Raw genomic sequence first — 19,457 nt, forward strand, 5'->3', positions numbered from 1 at the left:
GCCTTCGGAGTGATCATGGGCTCTAGTAACACCTTTCCTAGAACGAGCAGAACAAGTCACACTAAATGCCTGTCTGCTGATTTGGGCTTCCTGTGTGCTGATCCATAGGGTAAACAAAGCTCTAAGAAAGGAAGAGGTGGCCACTTAAGGTGTAATGTCTGGGGAGACCATTGGATATGATTAAAATGCTACCAGCTTTACTAACAAACGTATTTGGAGATCTATAAAACAGAGGTTGTTAGTGTTTGACTCTGACTGGTGGATATCCTTTCTGTGCTGTCTTGCTGCAGCACATTTTCAAATTCAGCTGTACCAGAACAAGTCACTTTATACTCTTACACAGTGTTTCACAGTGGGAATTTGCACCAAAATGGTTGTGCTGCTGCTGTGCTTGCTGCACTGCTGCAAGGCTCAGCCTTCACCAGCCATTTGGCTAATTTTGATTTGTTAGCAGTCCCTTGTTTGTCCAGTGTAGACATAACCTTGTGCATTGTACTTTTAAAGAAACAATAAAGAACACTGAGATCTGGTACCTACTTGTCAAAATGCCAGTACTTAGAATCATAGAAAATCCTATTATACTTACAAATAAAAGCATGCTAATACTATTTTCCATGTCCTTTGGGTATCAAGTGCACTGTAGTAGAGGATCTTGCAAGAAAAAAATCATATAGCAGTTCATACAGAGCAGATTGCAGATAAACATTTCCTGCAGGAGAATTTATGTTGAATGCAAAAAGATCTAAAATGAAACTGTTGAAGTTTTTGCAGTTCATTGATCTTTTGACTTTCTTATGTTCTTAACAAGCTTTTCTGAAAACCCAGCATAGAATCCCACAACTCCTTACACAATTCAGAGAAGATATTGCAAAAGGTCAAGATTCATGAGGTCAGCAAAGGGAGAGACAGAAGAATGGGGTTTCCACTGAAGAGAAAATAAGAGGAGAAGTACATTTGGAAAAGTCCCCCTGTTCCAGATTTCTGGAGCTCTTCCATGCTAGCCAAGCCCTGGTGAGCTGCTCATGGCTAAGCCAAGAAAGGTCATTGGAGGGCATTGTTTTGCAAACCTGCCAACAGCTTTGAGTAAATTTTAGTGGCTGTGATTTTTCTCTTGGCTGAAAGTAAGTATGAAGTCCAGTTTTATGATCCAGTGTCAGGTGATGACATCTCAATTCCAGCTGAGAAGCAGAGAGCTGGTTTTCTTCTGGGAGTTGTCATTCTAGATTCATGAAAATCTGCAGTACAATCATTCACCATCAGCAGGCTGACAAGTGCTGTTGTAATTGTTATAGAGATGTCTGAGGCTCTGAGCTGGTTGTTTTAACTGTCCTGGTGGTTGGAGGCATCCAGGACAATTTGTCTGTGAGATGCACGGAATGATGAACAGCACAGATCAACATGACCACACTAATTCAGTGTTGATTATATGAAACTCATTATTATTTTAATTTGTAGAGGCCACAGTGGTTACCTTGAGTGATTCTTGCCCTGTGACTGTGGACACAGTGGTCATACCTGATGACTGTGAGTGTGCACAGCCAGAATGAAGGTACATAACCACGTACCTGGCACTGCCTGCTTGTTCCTGAGCTGCAGGTGCAACTTGGAGTGTGCTGCAGCAGCTTTGGAGAGCTCTGTGGAAAGCCTCTCTGGATGCAGACTGCTGTGCATTTCAGATTGAGGGAGTAAAATGGGGAGGGAATTTGCTGTGTTTATTTTCTAACAGGAATGTTCAGGAAGGCCAGGCCCTCAGGAGCAGTCATTCGGCTGGAGCAGACCTCCCTCCTGGACAAGTGTTCTGCTCTGAGGGGACTCTGGGCTTTAATTGTACCCAGGGGTGACACAGCTCTGCTGGCTGACCTGCATAAGTCCCTTGACTCAACAGCCTTGTTCCAGAGCCTTGCTGCAGCTTTGGGTCCCTTCCTGGACCTCGTGGGAAATACTTGATGCAACACGCAGGAGATAAAGGGAACAGCAGCAAGAACACTGCTGAGCCAGATAGCCTGCCCACAAAATTCTGCTCACAGCAGCTCTCGGCATCGAGCCTCCAACTCCAGAGCCAAATCCCAGGTCCCTGTTTTGCATTTTCCTTCTCTTTGCAGTGAGAACACATCAGCCTGGGTGTAACCTCTCTCCTGAGAGGCCACCAGTCCCTGCCAAGCTGCAAGACTGAGAGATGAAGGAAAAACCTGACAAAGGGCACCCACATGAGCTCATGGCAGCTTAGAAGCCCCAAATGCCTACCAAGGGAGCCCCTCCCAAAAATACTGCTCTCCCCAGGAGACACAGCTCTAGCATTACAATCTTCTGGTTTAATTTCCAGCTATTAATTATTCTGAGATGGTATTCCAACTTTAATCAAAGAAGAAAAAATCAACCTAGAAATATAAAATCTATGTTGTTTTCTAGGGATTTTGCTTATGAGAGAAGTGTGAGGTGGAGTAGGGAGGTGACAATGAGTATATGAATGGTGTGAATATTTTTATATCTATTCTGTTTGCTTTTTATATTCTTCCCCTCCATATCTTCTTTTTCTTACTGAAAAAATGGCTCAGAAACAAGTTCGTAAAGCAGAGCTTCTGTAAATCCTTTATTAAGGAATAGGTGGGAAGGAGGGATCCCACGTTTCACGACAGATGATGAGCACTAGCAGCTCAGGATGACTGCCAGCTGAGGAATGTCAGGATGCAGAGGTGGGGCATGAGCACACAACTGAGCTGAGGAGGACAAAAACAATGCAGAGGGGTAGAGAATTACAAACAAATAAAGAAAACAAAGCATGTTGGGAAGGCTTTCCAGTAATCAAGTATGACTTCAGCTAATTTCCTCATACTGCTCCGAATGCACATTTGAAGTTTAAATGTGTGCCTAAACCACCTTGAGGTAAAGTATAAAAATAGGAACATTTTCCCTCAGCCCTCAGTGACTGATGTATGCTGAGGTAGCGTAGAGCTCAGAGTAGGAGTGGAAATAAGCCAGTGGGAAGAGGTGAGCAGCTACAAGAGGAGCAGGAGAATGAGTGGTGACACAAGTATTGTTTTCAGCCAGCCTGTACACAATAGTTTCCCATGGGTTTGGAGAATGTGGTGCAATTTACTCCCCACTCCAGCTTGCTCCTTTGTGTTTTGTTGCCTGTGATGTCTCATCGTTTCTCCTGCCATAAGGCTTGCTCATCCCTTTCTCCTGTTTACTCTTCCCCAGAAGAGCCACTGTTCCCCTGAGTACAAGCAGACAGACAGAAGGACATGTACAGCAATGAGTTGCCTGGGCAGGCGTCTAATTTCCTGTGAGTGGAGGGAAGCAGGAGGCCGAGCCTGGGGCTGCTCCTCACTGCTGGGAGGATGTGTCGGGTCAGGACATCCTGCTGGGCTCACATGCTGCTTCCTCCTGGGCCTTGTGCCCAGTTCTGTTGCAATTGATCCCAGACCTGGTTCACCTCCTGTTTTGGGACTTCCCCCACCTGTGTCATGACTAGGCTGCAGAACTGCAACCGTTCACCATGCTGGAAGCATCTCCAGCACAAGCAGGGCCAGCAGGGAAGGTGAGGGAGAGGCCAGCAGCCGGCACTGGGGGATGTTTGCCACCGTGTCAGGCCAAGGATTCCAGCTCCGGGTTTTCGCTGCAGCTGCCTCGAGCAGGCTCCGGCTCCGGAAATCCGCGCCCGTTTTTGCGCGCGGCTGCGCTGCCGTGTGGCGGCGGGGGAGGCTCCGGCTCCGTCCGGCGGGCGGGCGCGGATCCGGTGCCGGGATTTGCCCGGGGCCGGCTGGGGAAGTTGCCGAAGTTGTGCGGCGAGTGGCGGGGCTCGGCGCGTCCTTCCTGCGGCCCGGCCGGGGGCATGGAACAGCATGGCCGCGCGCCTCTCCCTGGCACAGGTACCGAGCGGGGCTGCGCGCCCGGCCCGCCCGCGGGGCCGCCACCGCCCGCTCCCGCCGCGGGCACGGCCGAGCGCCGCGGGGCTGCCCGGGGGGCCAGCGCTTTGTGCGGCCGCCGCAGCCCCGCAGCGCTGCCCCGCCGCTGTCAGGTGGCGGCGGGGCGGGGGTGTGTCCGTATCTGCGGGATGGAGAACGGCAGCGAGGGGAGGCGGATGGGCAGCCCCGCGCCGCGAGCCGGGGGTGCCACGGGCGGGGGAACCGGGTCCCGCCCGGCCGCAGGTGCCTCTGCCCGGGGCTGTGGAGACCCGCGCGGGGAGCGGCCCTGGGCGGGCGGGGCGCGGGGCTGCGCCGGCGGCCGGCGCGGTCCGTCTTTTGTCTCTGCAGGACTCGGGGCGCCGGGCTGGAGCCCAGCGAACCCCGTCCCGGAACGCCGAGAGCAGGCGGGCTCGGGGAGTGTTCGCGGAGGGGCTGAAAGGCGATAGCGCCGGGTTAAGGTGTCCGTGCTCGGTGCGAGCCCCGCGGGCACACCCGGCACCGAGGGGATCTCCGGGGCAGGGAGGCCATGGGCAGGTGACCCTGGGAGGGACAGATGAATTCCTTGTTTTAACAGAAATCTGCCTCCGCAGATACTGCTTGCAAGTCATTTTACCTTGGTTTTGGTGCGGGGACACTGTTGTCACGTAGTGCCCATACAGGTGCCTCATAGTGCAGAGTTGTGCAGGTGATGGCCCTAAAACTTGGAGTCTCTTGGCACTGTTTCGTGTGATCTCAGTTCACCTCAATCCTTGTTGCTCGCGTTTTTTCCTGACGGTAATGGAATCACTACACACAGGTTGTTCTATACCGTTAGGAGCTTGTCTTATTCCCTAGAGCTGCTATAGCTAATGAACTTTTTGATACTTTTAAATTTCATTTAGCTGTGAGATGAGAAATTTCCATTCCTACATGACATAAGGCTGAGGTGGTTCATCTTCCTGGCTTGGGATGCTTCAATCTGGTAGCCAGTTGTGGCATTTTCACAAAGCAGAGCGGGTAAATGAGCTTAATGAATTGCTTAAGCACATGGAAGTAAACTTTAAAAGCTGGCAGCAAGGCTGCACAGTTTGCAGTTACTTGCATAGTTCACTTTTGAGAATGTCACCCATTTCAAGGAAAGAAAGGGTAGTTCAGTGAAGAGATGAATAAATATGTGGAGAAAACGAATGTGTATTTTAAGAGTCTAAAGGTATAGAGTTATGAAGTATAGTACTTTTGTGAAAGCTTGATTTATATTAAAATGGCTAAGTTAGCATTGTCTAAGTCTCTCAATAGTCTTCAAGTAAGTGAAAAAGCTTTAAACATCTGCTTACTGAATGGAAAAGTTTTCACAGAGCTGCTCTGGCTCTTGGTTTGTGGAGAGGAGTGGGACGTCAGCTCTGGTGTGTTCTACAGCAAGACATTATTGCCTACAGGCTGTGTAATCCTTTCATTGTAGAATTTCTTTACTTTTTTGGTCACATGGATGGGGGACTAAACACGAATGCGATAATGTTGACAGAAGCAGAAAAATCGCCAGTATCCTTAAAACAATTGTGGCTGTAGCTTACAACAGTGGTTAAACTGAGGGAGCTATTTCTGTGTGTTGACCACTTGTGCGGGGATTTCTTTTTTTGGTGTGTTTGTTTTTTCTTCTTGTGTTGCATAAGAATCATCTTAGTAAGTCAAGCAAGCCTGAAGATAGTTATTTTCAACGTAGGTTCCAACATGTGGAGTTTTTGGGTTATAAAAAGTCCTGACAAGTGTTGCAGTGTTCAGAATCTGTTGAAGAGCATGAGGAAGTGAAAATGAGGGCATGGGGGTGGGGAGTGCAGTGATGGCTGCTCTGAGATCAGTTACTGACTCCAGCAGCAAAGGTGAGCAGAGCAGTACGGTCTGCACAGAGCGAGAGCCACATGAACCTGCACTCAGACTCACGGCTGGCTCCGATTTTCTGTTCTCTTTCCTGTGTTTGGTTTGTCACTACTTTAGCATGGCTGGGGCGTTGGGTATTTCCAAGTGAGATGAGGGTATTTTCAGATGACTTTGCAGCTGCAATGTCTGAGAAGGCTGCACATCCTTTTTATAAATAAAAAACTGTAATTTCAGTAATTTGAAACTTTTCTGCGCTAATTGTATTCTTTTGACTGATTAGTAAAAATACTTCAAGACTGTGTAACTCTAGTGAAATTTATTACACCAAGTATGCTTGAACCAGGGTTGCAAACTGAAGGTGATTATCTCTCCCTCCTCTCTCCCTTTAATAGCAGGTATCTCAAGTATCTTTTATCTCCCCATTTTGAACCCATTCTGCAACATCTTGTTGCCACTTGCGTTTGCTCAGTGAGTGTTATGGTCTGAGCATGACTGTGAATTTAATTTGGAACTTCTAAGGGAATTTCTACCACGGGAGTGTTTTGTTGTGGTTGCCTTTAGTTTGGAAACAAGCAAACAAGAGCAATGAGAAGGAACTGACCGATCTCACAGATTGTCATCTGTTCTTGGAAAAGTCAAATTAAGCTATAACCAGCATAAGGGGTTGTATGTTTTGACCTTTCAAGGATGGTTGCTTGTCAGACCTATTTTATATGGGGAATTTAGGGAGGAAGAACAGAAAACTGAAAATGTGGGAGATGGATGTTAAAAATGGGGCAGAGATGTTTCTTGAAAGGTGGGTTAATATGGACATTCAGTAACTTCTTGTTGCTCTAGAAAATTGAACTTGTGGTTTATTCTATAAAACTGGCTGTGATTGAGGGGGAAGCTCACTGTTAAGGGAAGCGCTGTAAAGAAATATTCAGGAAGAAAAGGAAGATAACTTTGTGTTTGTCTTCCTGATGAAATGCTCTTTTTGAGAAATGTGGTAGTCGTCTTGAAGTAGTTACGAGCTGCTTTGGTAAACAAGACAAAATCATGTAATATGAATTTGTATCCTAATTAGCTGCAAGTCTCATTTTAAACTTGAGTATTGTGTTGCACAGTTGAGAATGCTGTACTGTGTCAGTGAAGGGAAACATGGAGTATTACACTGAGGCTGAGCTGGATGGATTCCTGTCTCGTGCACACATTGCCAGGATTAAGGTCTTACTGGAATACACAGGATCCAAATACTTGCAGTATGAATGATACCCTCTCAGTAATGCACATGTTATGTATAATGTAGAGCCAGAGGTTTTGAGGTCTCTGGCAAACTTGTGGGGTTTTTTTGTTGGGTTGTTTTTTTTTTTTAGAAATCAGCAAAATTGTCAAATTAAGATCATAGTTTGTAATTTTTAGTGGAATTAGGAACCTGTTGTTCCTCTTTCTGTCCTGCAGATGAAGAAACCAGAGTATGCATGTGTATGTTTCAACCTGCACATAGAGGAGACTTGACTGCTCCTAAAGCAGATGGAAGCTAATTTTTTTTTGGTTGGTATTGCATCCACCATGTCAGAGAAAAGCTGCCTCTAAAAAGGCAGTGCAGCTACTCTTTCATGTTGCACAGGCTTTGTTCAGTACTGATTAGAAGATGGTGGAGATTTTCTGTAGCAATTTGAAAATTAAATTGAACCATTTCTAATTATGCAGTGACAGACATCTCCGCGGAGAGAAGACAGCAGTTCTTGTGCCTGCTTCAGCTATTCAATAGGAAAGAAAGTGCTCAGTTTTTAAGTACTTGGTAATAATTGTATAGAAATTTATAGTAAATATTTTCTTTACATTTGTTATTGCTGTAGGAGATGTTCTTGGTTGTGTAATTGAAAGTGGTAGAAAGCTTTACCCTGAAACACCTCAGCTAAGACAATAAAGCAATAGAGGAAGAAGAGAGAAGTTGATTGTTGTTTTGAAATGGCATTGTAAGGAAACCAACTTGCCTTGGACTTACCTGCCTTTTGGCTGGCTAACTACAGGAAGAACATTTAAGGCCAGACTATGTCTTTTGAAAGCTCCTAGAGCTTTGTGTTGTGATAGAATATGGTATTTTGGATTTTAATGAGGATAGAATAGCTTTTTTCTCCCTAGATATCTCATTTGGGTTGGAAGGGGAAATTACTTTTGTTTTTCTCAATAGACAGCTTTGGTTTGTTTGTTTTTAAGCCCTTTTGGAAGGAAGGTTGTGGCTGGATGGACAGACTGGTAATAATATCTTATTAGACATAAATGTGAATGTGCCAGGGGCATGAAAACATGGGGATTGATTGACAACAGAAGATGAAAAAGACGGGTGTCCCTGAAGGTGTTTTTTATTTCCTAGGTTATCATTCTAAAGTTCATAGGTTTGTATCAAAGGTTGTAATTACTACAACACAGATTACCCTTATGAAGTGATCAACTTTGAAATGGAGCCATAATAATGTCTTTCTATTTTTGTATGCTGTGGAATCTGACCTTTTCTCTCTCCCTCATTTTGCATTTAAAACAAGTTGAATTTACTCTGCAAATGGTTGTTACAAATCCCATAAAAAGAATTTTGCCAGGTAAATTCTAAAGCAGCACCTGGAAAGGTGTTGAACTGTATTTTTTTACATATCCCAGAAGAATATCGTAGATTATATTTGCATCTGTTGGTTTGTTGTGGGGTATACTTTGAAGGAAAAAGAAATTTATTACTAGTAAAATAGTCTGGGAAACTTTTTTACTACTATTATTCTATTCATACAAAATTCCAGTTACTGCAGTGATACTGATGTCAAAATGAATATTGGAAACACTAATGAAGTAAAGAATTATTGGCTCGTACTCCTAAGTGCTGAATGAAAAGATTGTTTTGCACTTAGTGTTTCCATTGCAGGACTTCAACATGATGTTTCCTGTCCAGGAGTGACAATGATCAGTTTGGCTGTAATAAGGAAACATTTGGCTGAACAAGGGGTGACATTGGGCAAGAGGGATGGATGATGCACGAGAATCGATGGTTCCAGAGGATGTGCTGGCCAGCTCTGTTCCACTGCTCACAGCTTTAATTTTAGACTTGTACCTTCTAATGCAGTAACACATAGTAAGTCAAATATTGGAATATTTGGGAGAGCTACCCCTCCAGGTTGTTGTGTAAAGTGTAGCTGAGTGGGTAGATAAAGCACATGAGGTTTAATTAAGAAAATACAGCGTGCTGTGGAGTGCTGGGAAGTGATTGAAAGTTGTTTGTTGTATTGGTGTTGTGGCAGACTGAGGGCTGGCAAAACTCGAATATATTTTGTCAGGCTATTTTAAGGGATGTGTAACTGCATGCTTAGTTGATGGCTGAATAATAAAAGTCTTTGGGTACCAGAGCAAAGTCAGAGCAAGGTTAAGCTATAAAAATGGAGGTATTGCAGTGAATACCAATGGTGGTTTCCCAGCATATGTAATTTTTCATGTCTGGCTGTGGGAGAGGTATTTCCCACCCACCTCCCAGCAATCAAATCAAACCTTTTCAGCTGTGTCCCCCTATTGTTGTTTCCTCCCCCGAATCACCAAAAAACCCAAAACAATCAACAACAACAAAACCCACAAAACCAAAAAACAACTAGAAAATCAGAAGCTGAGTCTCTGGGGCAGTATAGTTGCTGAATAAGCTCTGAATGGAAGCTCTCCTGTTATTTCTAGCTGTACTCTATAATTTGCCTTTTAGGATGTTCTAGTGATGCTGCATACTTTCTGTAATTGCACAAGATTGTACTAAACTAATTTCTACCAAACATCTTCACTTAGTAGAATTTTCTGATAATCAGCACCTGTGAACTTGGAGTACTCAGCCAAAATAGCAGCTGTTGCTGTAGGAAAATGGATGTGGTGTTATTTAAGAGATTAGGTTTTGCATTGTTTCAGGTCTTAGATTTTTCTTTTTTTTTAGTTTCTGAGAATAATTTAAAAATAAAGAGCCTTTTCCAAAGAAGCTGTCCACTTAATTTTAGGTGAGCCCTGAATGTCTGGTAGAGGGCAGTGGAATGAAGGCAGCAGTTACCCACAACAAGGGTTCAAGTTACAAACCCCAAAGTTAGAATATTATTCTATTTTAATGTGGTACTGTTGCTGTGGGTTTAGTTTTGAATTCAGGGATTAATTTGGGTAACTGAAAATTTTACATCCTGGTTGCATATGACACTAAATTCTAAAGAATAATGCATTGGACAGTGAAATAAAATTGTATTACTTTGTACTCTAATATTAGAGAGCATTTCCTAGCCTGAGTCGTTTCAGGTTTCTGCTTTTGCCCATAGGCCATGTTGCCTAAGAGTTGCTGTTTCACACAGCCTCACCTGGTGACCTGGCTGCGGGAAATCTGATCTGGGGTGGTGTCAATGACTGCAAAACAAGAAGTCAGTCTAAAAGTTACAGCACAAAGAGCTGTCCCGGTTCCTCATCATTGTAAATCCTTAATGCTTCTTTGAAGACCAGTGGAGGGTGTTTTATATCTTGATTTGTCCAGAGAGAGGGAAATTGAAGTATGGGTCTCCAGGGTTCATTTTGTCTTTCATTTTCTCTGTGTCTCTTTTACAGCTATCGAGTGCAAATCCTGTGTATGAGAAGTTCTATCGACAGGTATGTATATTCTGAAAGAATCTGGATTTTAAAGAATTGATATTCTTTTGCTATGGATTCAGCTTGGCCAACAGTGTGTAAACAATAAAATTTCAAGAAAAATTACAGTGATTTAAAATGTGTTTTTTATAGTAGGTAACACTTAGGAGCTGTATTGGTATAAATTTAATATTGTTTGTAGATGACCCTTATTTTCTAGGGTACTGTTAGGTATGTATGACACATCTCTTGACAGTTCTAACAGATTGTGAGGTCTTGGGATGGAGTAAATTCTTTGAAAATGCTGTATTGATACATTCTTGGTTACTTTTTATAAGTGAAAATGAATTTCTTGCATTTGTAGCTCAGTTAGCATAATTTAAGACTTGATTCTCACTCAGAATATCCCCAGAGTTAATCACAGGATGTTGTAAGGAGTGAAATTTGGATAGAAGGCCACTGAATGCAAAAAGAATGCCTGTAGTTCTTGGAGCTTCACTCAGCAGATGCAGATCTTTTGATTTTATGGCACAAAAATAAGAAATAAATATAAATAAAATACAAGAATATAAATTTTATTTATCATTTGTCTTCTGTATTTTGACCCAGCAATACCAAGGTGTCTTGATTCCTATAAATACAACTTTTTTTAAAAAATAGCTGTTTCACCTGTTCTGTAATAACAGTATTTTCTGTCACATATATTATAATGTGGTACAAATGTAATGTAATTTCAAGGAAATTAAACTACTTGGTTGTATGAAACAATTAAATATAATTTTGTTTTGTAATATACCTGATGAGTAATTGATGTACCCTATGAAACCAACCTTATAGGAAGTTTTTTTTTCCTTTGTGCAGCTGGTAATATTCCTGTTTGTTAAGACAGGTTATGGTGTATATGGCCTCCTTATTTAGGAACTTCTTTTGTATGTCAGCATCAGAATGTAAACTTATGTGCTGGGGATGGGACAAGGCCATGATTTCTGTCCATGCCCTATTTTTGGATTGTGCTTAGAGGATTAATCCCATTATCAAGTGCAAAAACCAGCAGTTAAATGTATCAGCCTGTGGTGCCTGGAGTCCGAGCTTGCCATTGTACTTCAGGAAGGGATTTTCTCCACTGCAGGAGAGTAGCAGGTTTGAAATTGCTAAACAAGAAGAGAGTTTACCTTGGTCTAAGTTCAGGTGGCTCCTGGTGGCTGAAGGAGACAGTGTCACCCTCAGAAGGTTTTCCTTCAGATGGACAAGTCCACTGTGTGCTTATCTCTAGGCATTGGATTAAAAACCTTGGGAGAATCCCTTCTAGTAAGATATCATTATGAGGCACAAGAAAAGGCTGGGAACTGATTGTTCTGCACATTGGGGTTCCTAGCTCAGTCCTGGCTGTCACCATCAGGTACCACCCTGCCATGTGCCTGTCTCTTCCTCCTCACTGCAGTTGCTCAACCACTGAAGTGTGGAGCAAAAACTCAGCTAAAGGAACTGAACTGAAGCACAGATGTGATACTGGTTCCTAATCAGTGTTCCATTTGTTTGAGTACATAGTCTAGTGAAAGTAGAGCACTATTTGTTGTCCAGGGTTTCAGTAGTGTACAGGAACAGAGATTCTTTAAACATGATGTTACTGTTAGTGAAGTGGTGCCAGTGGATTTGTTTTCCAGAGGATTATTTTTCTGACTTGCTCAGATGAACTCTTTGCTACAAGCATTTTTCCTAAAGAGGAGCTTTCAAACGTGCCTAAAGACTTTCAGTTCCACTAGGGAACTTTTCCTTCCATTCCTCAGATAAGGAGATGTCAAGTTTTAGAACAGAAATGTTAGAGAGATGTTTCCCACTTTGTCTTATGGTGCTGGTGGAGTGTGCTTTAATATGAATAAATTCATCACCTGAAACAGCTCTGATGCTGAGCACGCTTCCAGTTCTATCACAAACTTAAAGGAATTCATCTGGCAAAAGGTGTGTTGGGAAATGAGTGTAAATCCTGCTTTTTATACTTAGAATACCTTTCAATAGGCACTACCTTACAATCTTTCAATAGGCACTCTTTCCTTTCATATAAAAATTTTTATGTTTAACCTTTTATAGACTGACTCAAAGCAGAGTGAGGTTAAAGGGTAAATTTAAATACCTGTCATAAAGCACTTGGAAATTACTTAATCACATGATACAGTGCAGCAGGGAAGCTGCACTGAATTCTTGATGAATCCTGAGCTGAAGCACTTCTCACTGTAACCTTCTGCCCTAATCACATCAGATATATGTTTGTAACTTTGGGTAGTTCCTGGTCCTACAAAAGACAGGCTGTAACGAGGGAGTTGTTGGCTGATGCAGCTGTAGAAACTGCTTCTTGCACACAGGGGAAAAGCCCTGCCAAGCTGGTTATAGCTGACAAACACCAGCAATCATCCCAGTGCAATAATCAAACATAAGTACCCCCACCCCAGCATTCAAGACTCAGTAATTTGTAAAGAAATTGAAATCACCCCTTTAAAAAATAGTTACTAAGGTTTAGATAATTAATTGTACAAAGATAAACTAGATCAGTATTGGGTTAAGTAAGAATCCTGCTCAAATCCCTCATAGTCACCTTCTTCTGACTTTGACTTGGAGAAATAAAAAGTAAACACAGCTGATACTGTGGTGTTCTGTGACTTTCTTGAAAGAGAAGTGCTAGGCTGGGGGATTTCTGAGAGATTGTTGTGTTCCATGCAAGGTCGACTCCACTATTTGAAGAGGGGGTTTGATGCACTGTCCTGGCAGCTTTGTGCCCATAGATGAGCAGCTCTCCCATAACTCAGCCTAACTGCCAGGCTGTACTGTTTGCAACCTCATTGCTGTGACCAAGGCATCCTCAGTTACAGGAAAAACCCTCTCCTAATTAAAATCATACTGGTTATGTTAAAAACAATACATGTTTTCACTTTCATATTAAATTACGACTTTGGGATTTCAGAGTGTTTTGTTCCCTTTCAGAAGTGTCTACAGACAACTGCTGCAGCATTCTTTCCAAATTATAAATTCCCCACGGTCTTTCAGGAGCCAGTTCTAATCCCATTTTGGGAAGTTGTTAGCTTTGAGCACCTTGTATGTGCTGCACCTGTGAACTCGGACAGTTGGGCTTGTGTTCCAAACACAATATTGAATATGGCCTTTGTTTAAACACAAAGCTGTGAGACTGGAAATGGTGCAGTTGTCATCATCATCACCCTCCCTGTGGGATGTAGTAAGGCTGACAGTCTGAATTGACTGAAGATAGCCTTAGTCCTATTTTCCATACTTTTTAAGAATCTTTTCCTTTATGCTCTCAAAGACTCTCAGCTTTTCCTCTATTTCCCTTGTCTTTACATCACCATGTAGGTGATGTAAGTTTTCCTTCTTTCTTTTCCCCCTTGAAAAGGTTTAGTTTAGATACCATTTCCACTTCAGAACTTGAATACCTCTCTATTTTAATGATCTCTCTATTGATCCAGGGAGAAATGCATGCTGATTGGTATTGTGCCAGTATCACCGACTTCTTTATTGTGTAAATAAGTTTCACTTTAGGGAGTAAGTATTTTCCTCTGCTGTGGTGGTAAAGGTGTCTTCAAAGAAGAGCCTTCTTTTTCAGACCCTAACAGTAACGAATGCAGAACTGGACAATGAAATGTAATCAAACCCTGGAATTCTCTGTTCTTAAAAATCATATATTTTGGTGGCATCAAGAAGAAAAGCCTGTGTTTGGGAGGGGCTAATTTGATAGGTTCAGAAGATTGTCCTCAAAGTGATTGTTAACTTGAGCTTTCTTCTTTGGTGGCTTTTTGGGAGCCTGTGTAGAGAGGTGGCATCAATTCAAAAGCTAGTTTGTCATGTGAGGGTTTTTTTTCTCCACCAGGTTGATTCTACTAATGCTGGAAGAGTATTAGCTTCTGATGCAGCTGTTTTCTTGAAAAAGTCTGGATTGACAGATTTGGTACTTGGAAAGGTATTTAATGGCAATTATTTAATTTTTTTAATTATCCTGTCTTCTTGCTTCAGTTAGTATCTGTTTAAATTAAAATACTTAGTAGTACTACAGGATACATGATCTTCCCTAATGTGTTTTCAGTTGTTCTATCCAATAGTTCCAATAGTTTCTATCCAGTCATGGAAATTATTGCAATATATACATTTGTCATCACAATGAAGTGTTATCATGAAAGTTAAAACATGAACTTTCCTCCAAGCGTCCGTTATAAATGGAGGGAGGACTTGCCAGCTGCCTCAAGTGCTGTGAACATTTTGTTATTTTTATGTTTCAGATTTGGGATCTAGCTGATACTGATGGCAAAGGTATCCTGAACAAACAGGTATGATTATTTATGTGGTGTATGATTCTTACCATTACCCAGCCTTGAAATAAGATGAAAGTTGAAATTTTTGGTACAGGAAAGCAATTTTTCTTACAGATTTTTCTAATTTTGACTAGCTCTGTAATTCCCATTTGAGTAGAAGCTGCAATAAATGAAACAGCCTTCAGCTGCCTCATCATCTTTTCTCCAGGTTGTAAAATGGGCTGATGTGTAGCTGTGCAATTTGCTGAGAAGTAATTGAAGGTTTAATTTACTGCATTTACAAAGAAGATGACTTTTTCCTCGTAATCTTGTAGGAAACAATGCAGAAATTAAAATTCTTATAAAGTCTTCAAAATTCTTATTTCTTTAATTTTGGTGGACTTGACATTGGTACATTCTGTTTGGAGTTGTCCTTCCCAAACTGTGGCAATGAGCGTTGTGGGGACAGACTTTTCATCTCAGTGGTGCTGCCACAAGCTCTAATGTGTGTTGCTGTTTGATTTGAATTATAAATAATAGTCCATGGAGAGAGAACTGCTTCTCCCCATAATGATAAGAAGAGGAAGTTGTAATTGTTTGTCTACCAAACAATTTTGGGTCTTTTTTGGGCTTCTTTTGGTTCATTTTTCTGTTTTCCTCCACTTCTATTAACCATCTGTGGGATCAGCTCAGTTCCTCCAAGATAAACAGCTGTAATTATACTTCAAATTTTCACTATTCTGTTGTAGAAGAACTGAGTGCTGAGAACTGACTACACTGACCAGGAAGTTACTAAATTCTTGGAAAATTAATTGCAAATTTTGTCTTACTGGAGGAATCCAGCATTTGATGGCTGCTGCTTTCTGTCACTTTCTGACCCTCTTTGAAGCCATGTGCAGCTTTTCATGTATATAGCAGTACTAGAAAAGCTCTGAATTCTTCTGAAATATTACTATCTTTTAAAATTATATTTTCATATTATTTTTAATTTTTTTTTCCCTGTAGGAATTTTTTGTGGCTTTGCGACTTGTAGCGTGTGCACAGAATGGATTGGATGTTTCCCTGAGTAGTCTTAACTTGCCTGTTCCTCCACCAAGATTTGTAAGATTTCTTTTTTGATTGAACATATTAGTAACAACTGCTTTTAAGTGAAAAATTAGGAAGGTTTGATGTAAATACCAAACACTTCAGAGGGTGATGTTGTAGGGCGATGGGGCCCTACAACAGGGAAAAAATCAAGCAACATGGAATAAGCTGCTACATGTTCTAGTGGGGATTTGAATAGAAAATTGTGTATAATTTGAAGATATGTGGTATTTGTTCTATTAGTGTTGTCCTTAATGGAATAAAGATTTAAATTTTTTTGCTGTAAATTTTGGTATGAATGACTAAAATGAAGTTCTGGCTTTGAGAAGCACCTTCTCAAATAAGGGGGTGGTTTTGCAAAGTCAGGATCATGTCTCTTTTAATGTGTCTGGTGGTTTTTTTGTCTTGTTTTTCCTTAGGCTGATACTAGCAGTCCCTTGCTACTCAGTGGAACAGCATCAAGTGATCTACCATGGGCTGTAAAGGTAAACTAAATATTAGCTGTTACCTAGAACTGTTTTCTGAAAATTTGCAGGAAAACCTGTCTTTCTTAGAAAAATCTAATGCTACATTTCTAAAGTGTGATAGTTACCATTCCTGTCAAATTTGTAATTGGGCTAATAGACCTAGTTTAATAAGAACACTTGACCCTTGGGAAATCTCTTCATGTTTAGAAATCTAAAATAAAGGGAAAAAAAAAAGGTTGTTACATGAAGCCATGAAAATAATTGAAGAAGAAATCTCACAGGGTTTTGATGAGTCTCTGACTTAAAAATGTATTTTTGATGTTTTCTTATAAGCATCAGGAACTGCAATGTGTGTTTATTAAAAATGTTAACACTTTTGAAAGAACTTCTGCTTCTTAGGCTATGAATGTGACTGTTTGCATAAGTAATATTTTTCTTCTGCCCCTGCAGCTGGAAGACAAGGCCAAGTATGATGTTATTTTTGACAGCCTAAATCCAGTGAATGGACTGTTGTCAGGGGATAAGGTGAAACCTGTGCTCCTTAACTCAAAACTGCCAGTGGATATCTTGGGACGAGTAAGAATATCTTTCTTCTTAATTGTCAGTTCACAAGTAATACCTGTGCTGCACTCAGCAATGCTGTTTTTCAAATTCAAGGTTTGTAGTAATGAGCCTAGCTATTAAATAAGATCTTAGGGAGTGCAGCTATTAAACTGAAAAATAAAATTTCTGTTGCTGTTTGGATAGATCATCTCTTATGTTTACTGTTTAACACTTGGGTCAGGGCAGGGTGCCTCTGTCTCCAGCTTAAGAGTCTCTGCTTTTGTGTGGTTTATGTGAATTTACATTGCTCACTAAACTAATGCTGTTATTAGAACTGGAGATATGGTGGAGGGAGGCTGTTCTCATGTGTGTTTTCAATGAAGTTTTAAGTAGGAAATTGCTGCAGTTTAGTCAAAGATCCCTGTATTCTGTTTTTCATTGGTAGGTGTGGGAATTGAGTGATATTGACCGTGATGGAATGTTGGATCGAGATGAGTTTGCAGTTGTAAGTATCTTCTGCCTCCTAGGATTTTGAAAGCCTAAAGGCAGGGTTTAAAATAGATGTGCTGTATATAAATTTCTGTGTGGTTCATTTATTATCTTTATTCAGAGTCCTTAATCAAGTTTTAGTGCTGTTTAGTGTTTCTGTCAGTTTGTTGAATGTGTCTCAGTACACAATACAATTTCTTTGTGGGTTAGATGAGCCATTAAAAACTTACACCTGAGATCTGCTGTCCCATGAGACACTGAGAGTTTTCACTGAGTTTTACCTTAACCTTCAGTATTTATAGAACTTGAATGCCTCAAGGTATCCCTGAGGAAAGTTTGTAGTAAGTTAGAAATTTAACACTATTAATGCCAGGACTGATGAAATAGTGTAAGAAGTGTTAAGTTAGAGATGCCACAACAAAAGAATTAAATGCTAAGTGGAACAATTTCTGGGAAAATGATGATAAATTAAAGTGTTTGAAGTCTTCTCTCAAATAAAATTCCTCAAGTACTGGCACAAGCTTGGAAAATGATTTTAATGTTCTAAAAGATACTGAATTTCACTTGCTAAGCACTGATCCTCAAAAGAAAGTGGTAATGAAAAACAGAGTTTAGAAGGCAATGAGCTGCATCAATTAAGAGACTTCTGAAGGGGAAACATAATGAAAAAAGGCTACAAAGTTATTTGTTAATTAATTCTTGAGTCTCTCTATATATGTATATATATTTCTAATATATTTACATCCACACACCTTTTTTTTTCTTTTTCAGGCCATGTTTTTGGTATACTGTGCTTTGGAGAAAGAACCAGTGCCAATGTCCTTGCCTGCAGCTTTGGTGCCACCATCCAAGAGAAAACCTCTCAGTGTTCCAGGAGCAATGCCATTAATTCCATCTTCAGCCAAAGAGTCTCATCAGTCCTTGCCACCTGTGGGCATTTTAGCTGCCAAAACACCATTAACACAGGTACAGTTCTGAAGTTAGAAGATTAGATTTCTGCTCTTAACCCTGTGCTTCAGAGACTGCCTGTATGAAGAGACTTGATAAAGGCTTTTACTTTGCTTCTTGCCCTGTTGGTTGGTTTTAAGAGGCTGATGGGAAGCCCAGATGGAGAGGTGTAAAATTTACCCTGATTTACTTTTCCTAGATGTTTCCAGATATAAGCAATTGGATAAAAGAATATTGTTTAGTACAGTTTTTGAAGATATTTTTAAAACGAATTATTTCAAGCTCAAAAAAAAAAAAATACACATCTGCAGAGCAAAGGTCTTCTGGATGAAGACTGATTGAATATGGACACGTTCTTAAAACACATTGTGACAGTCATGTATGAGTGTGCATGTGTGCAGTTTGGAGAAGACATGAATTAAAGTGGAATAGATAAATGCTAGCAATGGGAAAAGGAAACAAAAGGTCCAGCATATCCATCGAGACACAGGAGATTTTTGTTCTGAATGTGATTGTTAGGCAACTTGATGCCTCTTACCCTCTCCAGGCATGTTATTTACTCCTCATCATTTTAGAGTCCAGAATTTGGGAAATGTCTTTCCAAGTAGCTTATATATAAATTGTTCAATTCAAAAGAAGAAAAAAAATTGATAAAGGTATTTAAGGTAAGAACTGTGGTACTTAATGCATCAGATGCAGCTTGGACATTTGGGTACCCTTATTTGAGTGATCAGTAAGAAACTGGCATCTTAATTTTGGAAGTGCCAAGGTTTTAATCTGGAAATTTCTTTGCCTGAGGGTAAGTCTTGCTATATGTATTGCAAAGCAGTGCCATTCTGGGTGAGTTTGTAAATGGCACCATTTGGGAGTCCACGTGTTAATTGTCTGTTTGCACTGAAATTAATTAGCATCCATACATGCACTTGAAACTGTTTTCACTCAAAGAACCCCAGACATTTTTATGTTAGCTGAATGTTGTGAAAAATTGCTCAAGTAACAGAAGTGGCTCTAATTCCCATCTTTACCTTGTTCAGATGTAAATTCTTCAATTTAGAATGTGCCCAGCTATTAACAACCTGGGCTTGAGCAGCTCTCCAGTCCCTGCAGCTAAAGCTTCCCAGCTGTGTAAAGGGCAATAAAATTGATAGAGCCAGACAGTCAGCAGGGCTGTGACTGAGCACAGGGATGAAGGAGGAGATCCAGCTTCCAAGGAATGCCTTTGTTGCATAGGCAAAGGGGCAGAGCAGCAGCAAGCAGCCTGGCTG

At 41.1% G+C, this 19,457-nt stretch overlaps 1 protein-coding gene across 5 annotated transcripts in view; it reads left to right on the plus strand.

Moving 5' to 3' along the window:
• Window positions 1–19,457, plus strand: part of EPS15 (epidermal growth factor receptor pathway substrate 15) — a 64,427-nt gene that overhangs the window by 13,598 nt on the left and 31,372 nt on the right. For 4 of the 5 annotated variants that reach the window (XM_088169710.1, XM_088169709.1, XM_014870649.2 and 1 more), the window contains exons 3-10: window positions 10,347–10,388; window positions 14,242–14,331; window positions 14,648–14,695; window positions 15,665–15,760; window positions 16,165–16,230; window positions 16,663–16,788; window positions 17,201–17,260; window positions 18,016–18,210. In XM_088169710.1, the coding sequence (XP_088025836.1) occupies window positions 10,347–10,388; window positions 14,242–14,331; window positions 14,648–14,695; window positions 15,665–15,760; window positions 16,165–16,230; window positions 16,663–16,788; window positions 17,201–17,260; window positions 18,016–18,210 (723 nt within the window). Of the gene's footprint in view, window positions 1–3,703; window positions 3,873–10,346; window positions 10,389–14,241; window positions 14,332–14,647; window positions 14,696–15,664; window positions 15,761–16,164; window positions 16,231–16,662; window positions 16,789–17,200; window positions 17,261–18,015; window positions 18,211–19,457 lie in introns of those variants that run through there. The other variant, XM_014870648.2, reaches the window with a different exon arrangement.

This window comes from Sturnus vulgaris, chromosome 9, assembly GCF_052056855.1.
Source record: "Sturnus vulgaris isolate bStuVul1 chromosome 9, bStuVul1.hap1, whole genome shotgun sequence".
In the NCBI taxonomy this organism is placed as follows: Eukaryota; Metazoa; Chordata; class Aves; order Passeriformes; family Sturnidae; genus Sturnus; species Sturnus vulgaris.